Genomic DNA, 6,132 nt, shown 5'->3' with positions numbered 1-6,132 from the left:
ATGTATGTATGTATGTATGTATGTATGTATGTATGTATGTATGTATGTATGTATGTATGTATAAGCCACACAAAATAAGTTACAAATGTTTTCAGGTCATTTTGACCCAACAGTCATTTTGTATTGAAATCACTATCACAGAGTCAATTACACACCACAAAGATATGCAAATGAAATAAATCTAAGATTCATCAGTCGCAGACAAAAAAAAATGACAAAACATGGTCTTCTCCAGTGGATTGTTTTGCCTGTACACTGCTTGGATGTGGTAGCCAAGGGAGTGGTGCTATAGATGAAGGTGTCTAGCATATAGAATCACATGATCAAAGTGTAACAATATTGCCACCTGGTCTGTAGGCTATGTGTACCTTTTTGCCATCCTACTAAGGACAAAAGGATCAGGAAAGTACAGGTTCTCATGAACAAAATGTAACAATATTACTAGTCTTTGGGGTTGCTCAGAGCCCATAAAGGTGCTACAGATGACAGTACCCAAATCCTCTCTGCTGCAGCCATGAGTGTGCATTTTACTGCTGAACAGGTTCTAGAAATATATATATTACCAGCAAGACAACTCTGATTCAAAAGTGGTAGCAGAAGAAGAACGAGGAGGAACACAAGCCACATTTCTTCTATATAAGTCTATAGAAATGCTGTACAGAAAGGGGGTGGCGAAGGATGAGTGGGTAAGGGAATCATAATCTAATTGGAGAGTTGGTGGTTTGATTCCCTGCTATTCAGTCACTGACTCTGATGTGTCTCATCAATGTATGAATGTGATTAAAAGGGGAAATATCATGTCAAATCTACTTATTTGAACTTTATATGATGTTATAATGTTATCCTCTCATCAAAAACATGCCCAGAGTCTTGCTTTGACTCATTCATGCATGTTTTAAAAATCCTGTAGTGTCCTGAAGCAGCTAAGCAGGGGAGCAAAAATGACCGGCTGGGACTAGAACTGCCTTTTGGGATCAGCTCCTCCTCTGGGCTGTGTCTCCAAGCATAGCTTCCTCATCACAGAGCACACAAGCCCACCCGCCCCGTGCTGAAATGGGCGGRACAGAAGCGGAAGGAGGTTCTTGACCCTCTGAGGTCTGGGATCAATGGCCRTTTTTGACTAACTTTGAATTTACCTCTATATTTTCACTTTAAAACCTATTTACCCTGCCATATTTGGTATTATTTTCAGCACAACCTAATCTTTATGATTTTAGAGTGTTTGTTTCATTTTGACACAGTTCATTACCACAGTGGACCAAAATATCACAAAAAAAATCAGAGTAGAAAAATTTATTCCCATAACRTGAAGAGAATGACATTTCTTTTTCTATGTCTTCAGACAGCATGTAACATCACCAATACTAGTTGATAACAGAATAATTACAACTTTCCCGATAGTAGGCATCCTGGGACGTGTAGTCCCAGCGACTTTGCAACTTCTTTTTCCTGTTTCCTACAGGCTTGTGTCTGACATAATGACACTTTGCGTAGCCTGGCTGATTCGGTTGAATTAAAAGAAAAATTGCTGTATCCGCATCGTGATCAAGAAYATCACCAAAATTTAATGYTGTGTTCCTTGGGCCAATATCCACATGTGTTAAAAATGTCCTGACAATCCATCCACAAGTTTTTGAGTAATTTTGTCCACAGACAGACCAACAGAACGACAGACAGACACATGCGACCAAAAACATTACTTCCTCCCCTTGGCAGAGGTAATCACTAAACAAGTCATGATATGTTTCGTTTCTGAACTACACAGAAGCAATAATCTTTGTTTAGCTTCAGGAGGCAAAGGCAAGTCTCTGAACTAACATTTTCCCTGATTTCTTCCTTTTCTAATCTGACCTCTGAAGGCAGAACTAAAGAAAACCCCTTTAAATGACTAACACATTTTCTGCCCAGTAGTCAGAGTGAGATGGACCTCATTACTTCTTAACCTTCAGTTAAGAGAACAATAAATCAAACTAAAATAAGATTATTCTGTTCATTATCTGATTAAGAAAAAGAGATTATCTCTTACAGGTTAAGGCAACCTGTGGTGGCCTAAATTCAGTTCTAAGTGGAACAGTTGTGTCTCTTTAAAAGCCCATCAGAGGTCAGAGGTCCAAGACAGTTTTCTTGATTATTTCAGTCTAGGTGACCCCTACAATCGTTATTTCATCAAGTTTAATTCACTTTAATACTATTAATCACATGCACTGCAGTCTCCTTCTAAATAATGGCAGCTCCCCTTATATGCAGTACACAGTGTTCAGTTAAGGCCTTTAAACTTTTGAAGCTTGAGAAGGTAAGTACCACTAAAGAGGTATTTGCTGATTCTAATGCGATACTAAGGGTCAAACAGTGCTTCATAAGCTTGTTAACAAGCTTAAAACCCTCTCATCTGATCATTCCAAGGTTGATGGCATCAACAGGAGAGCAGTGCTGCTGATAACCCTCATGCTGCTCATTTCTGGGCACAATGGCTGCYGAAAAAGCTTGACTGTTGTTTACTCATTGGGAGTCTGGTGACTGGCCATCAGGCAGCCATAAAGAAGGGATTCTCTGACTTATGTCCTCCAAATCTAATTGGTCTTTGCTGCCTCTCTGATGGCATGCCATTGGTAGACAATAAACAATTGAAGGAATGAGCAATTATTTTGTATTGCTGGTAGACATGGTAATAGTTATCAGTATGCTGAGTCCTCCTCTCACTGAAGTCATACCCTGAAGTTGTAGAATAAAATTTGTGGTTTGTGCACAGATGAAGGTAAAAAAGGTTGGTGGCCTGTAGTGGAAGTGTATCATTAAAGAGCTCTAAACAAATCATAACAAGACAGTGATGGAAAGCAAATGTTGCTGATGCACCGCCGTCCAACAAAAAGCCCAAATGAAAACAAAAGCGTTTTTGACTTGTTTAAGAGAGATTGCAAAACTTAGCTGTGATTGTGTCTCTCACGTGGAATGTCTTGATTTGTTAAAGAATGAATTCTGTGAATTATTGTGTTTGGTACTATTTGAAATTTGGTGCAACAGCCTCGAAGAAAATGAAATCTTTCAGAATAAATCAGTTTTATCTGTCATATTTTGCACCCTTCAGGGTCCAGACTGAATKATAACTGTAAGGTGGGGTGTATGTGGCAGCTTTTTAGTTCATCTGATGCTTGTTTTGCCTCTTCAGTTTAGAACCGACTGCTGTGTGCGAATTGTGCCTGAGCTACTTGGACACAACTGGAGCTGAAGAAGAGACTCTGCTCAGAGAATAATTAACAACAACTCTCAAAGAGAATGTTTCCCTACAAAGGATATTCGATACAAGCCATCTGTGGAAGGATTTAAAATAAAGATCACCAAATAAGTATTTTTAGGTGTAATTTTAGTCGCTCGGCAGTGTCCGACTGGTTAGACATTTGTATTGTCTCCATACAGAGTTGTGTGACTCAGAGGATTCATTGTTCGAGAGCCACGGGTTGCTGTACCCCAGACAACAAGAAAACTCAAAGTGGCAGAGTGACCCTCAAACAGTTGTTGAAGCCCTAGCATAAAAACAGAATCYTACAAAAATGTTTAGTTTTCCTTTCCTGAAGGAGAATAAAGCTGTACAAAATGTCCCATTTACTAACTATTCAAATGGATTGTCAAGTCTTTTATTTTGAAACTTTTACAATTAAAGTCCTGACTGTGCAGAAGAAGGTGGGGAAACATTGTTTCTTGTTTTGTTGTACTGCCAAACAAGAAGCAATTCATTCCTTTATAATGGATTAAGATAATGTTGTCAGACCGCAGAGAAAAATCCGGCAAAACTGACTAAAACCTAAAAGTGGCATTTATATGCAGCTGTTATTCAAGGTGAACCAATAGTTTGTTTTAACTATTGTTAACTATTAAGTTTTCTGCCAACAAAGGTAAACATTCTTTCATTTCATCTAACATTTGACATTTGGAATAAACTATACCAGAAGACTAAATGCTAACAGAACACCCACCACACGTTTAATCAATTTTTCTGAAGGCCACCGCTTCAGCATTAATTTGGACTGATTAATGAAACAATAAGATTAGGGATRAAACTTGGAGAAAACTATGGAGAACATTGATTTTTAAAGAGTATTCATGCATGTCTGTGGTCATAATGTTTAGGCTAATCAGTTTATCTGGGTAATGTGGACAGAAAATATGGGGATTGAAAACCATTTTTGAAATTGATGATAATAAATGATGATGGTATGATACATGATGATATTAAATATATTTTTAAAAAGTCTGCAATATAATGCATTTTTATTAGCTGTTGATCTGAGTGAAGACACAGATCATAAATTAAATTCAAATTTTGAGTTTTTAGAGGCAGTTTGGCTTTAAGGGCCACACAAAGCATGGCCCTCTTCTTAAGCTTTTACAAATATCCAGAATGCTGAATTTGTCAGTTTCACCTGCTGTTATAGATGTACTACTTGATGCAATTACAGACACAAATCCTTGGAATTATTGCAGGTTATTACAGGTCAGTGAAAGTTCAGCCTGTTAAAGAATACAGACYTGTAAAGTCTTTCTAAACAGACAGTGTAAGCACAAACAGAATGTAATGAATYAGCCTGCTTCATTAGCCTCCTAATAAGCAGCAAACCCTCACTCAGCAGCACGTTTGTCACAGACACACACTGATTATTGCTCGGGCTTCACAAACTTATTAGGGGTGTAAAATGACAGCAGGTTTCTGCAGCAAAGCCCGGACATGAGTGCTGCTCAGGATGAACTCTGCCAGCGGGGAGTTTGAGGCACTTCCTACCGTTCAGCTGGTTGTACACCACATCCTCCAGCCTCTCCAGCCGCTGAAGAATGGACTGCCTGTCCACCAGGTTGGAAACTTTTCCATTCCTGGCTCGCAGCCTCTGCTCGGAAACGCGGCCGATCTGGATGAGCTCCTCGGACCGGTCCTGGATCCTGCAGTACACCGAGAACAGGATGATCCCCACGAACACCAGGATGTTGACGGTCAGCAAAGTTTTGATTTTGCGTGCCACAGCCATGAACGAAGAGGAGACGGCGCGGCTGGCTTGAGTCAAGCCCAGCAGCTGTCCATGCGCGGCTCTGTCGCCCACTCCCGGTCCGCCCCCACCCTCCCCCCTGTCTCACTCTGTGTTTCTGTGAGCTGAGGGGTCTGGGTCCGGCTGCTCTCGTTTCAGCACCGCGGACAGCTCAGGAGGCTGCGCTCCCTCCACGGCGGAGCATCGCAGTCCGCCGCCCGGGCAGGTGCGTGTGGTGGGGAGGGAGGAGTTCAGGGCAGGGAACGGGTCTTCTGGGTGGGAGATAAACAGCTCCGTAGCTTCAGCAGGACTTTACAAATGAGAAAGGACGACAGAGGAAGGCAGCATCCTCACTATAAATCATGCCCGCAGCAGCTGCTTCACACGGATGCGTCGCCTCCATCCTCAGCTCTGCTCGAGCTGCTCGCGTCAAAACATTTTCCCTCCACTGTCACCGCTTTTATCTCCTGACACTTCTTCGTTCTGTGCTCACTCAGATAGTCCCGCTCTGCACATCCGAACCTGAAGGAGCGTCTGCTAAATATGAGGAGGAGAGAAAGAGGCGGCGTTTCGCTCTCCCACCTCTCTCTCTCTATCTCTCCCCTCTCTCTTGTCTTGTTTTTCGTCCTTTCTTTCCGTCTTTCTCTCCTCCTCCTCCTCCTCCTCCTGTAGGTTAATCGCTGCCTCCCTCTGGTCGATGCTGCAGCTTTAAAGGAGTTGAGGGCAGATTTGTTGTCAGACGCAGCCGAACGGTGCCRATGGGTTTTGGCATGTTGTCTCTCCGCTCCTCTTCCTCTCCCTGTCAGAGAGGAGGAAGAGCCGCCGCTGCGTCCTGACGTTCCGAGCCACAGTCATGAATATTCAGGCACTGGCTGGGGGAGAGAGGGGTGGGCACAAGTAGAGTAGGACCGCTTCCACTCGGCAGAGCAGCTCCCCTCCGTTAGTGAACTGTGAAAATGCGCGTGAAGACGTGTTAACAGATGAGCTGATCCGTGATGCGCCGTGGTTAACGTCTCCTGCACGTGGGCAACTTGATGCACGCTTTTAAATTTGCATGTTACGCAACTGCGCCTGGCCTACACACACACACACACACACACACACACACACACACACACAC

At 42.5% G+C, this 6,132-nt stretch overlaps 1 protein-coding gene across 1 annotated transcript in view; it reads right to left on the bottom strand.

The window, feature by feature from the left end:
• galnt9 (polypeptide N-acetylgalactosaminyltransferase 9) overlaps positions 1-5,932 on the bottom strand; it is a 127,923-nt gene extending 121,991 nt beyond the window's left edge. The window contains exon 1 of the mRNA XM_014022897.1: positions 4,775-5,932. Within this exon, the coding sequence (XP_013878351.1) occupies positions 4,775-5,015 (241 nt within the window). The 5' untranslated portion in view covers positions 5,016-5,932. The remainder of the gene's footprint in view (positions 1-4,774) is intronic.
• Between the last annotated feature and the right edge of the window lie 200 nt (positions 5,933-6,132).

This window comes from Austrofundulus limnaeus, unplaced genomic scaffold, assembly GCF_001266775.1.
Source record: "Austrofundulus limnaeus strain Quisiro unplaced genomic scaffold, Austrofundulus_limnaeus-1.0 Scaffold347, whole genome shotgun sequence".
In the NCBI taxonomy this organism is placed as follows: domain Eukaryota; kingdom Metazoa; phylum Chordata; class Actinopteri; order Cyprinodontiformes; family Rivulidae; genus Austrofundulus; species Austrofundulus limnaeus.
The sequence above is the reverse complement of the archived record's forward strand: the minus strand, read 5'-3'. Positions and strand labels throughout refer to the sequence as shown.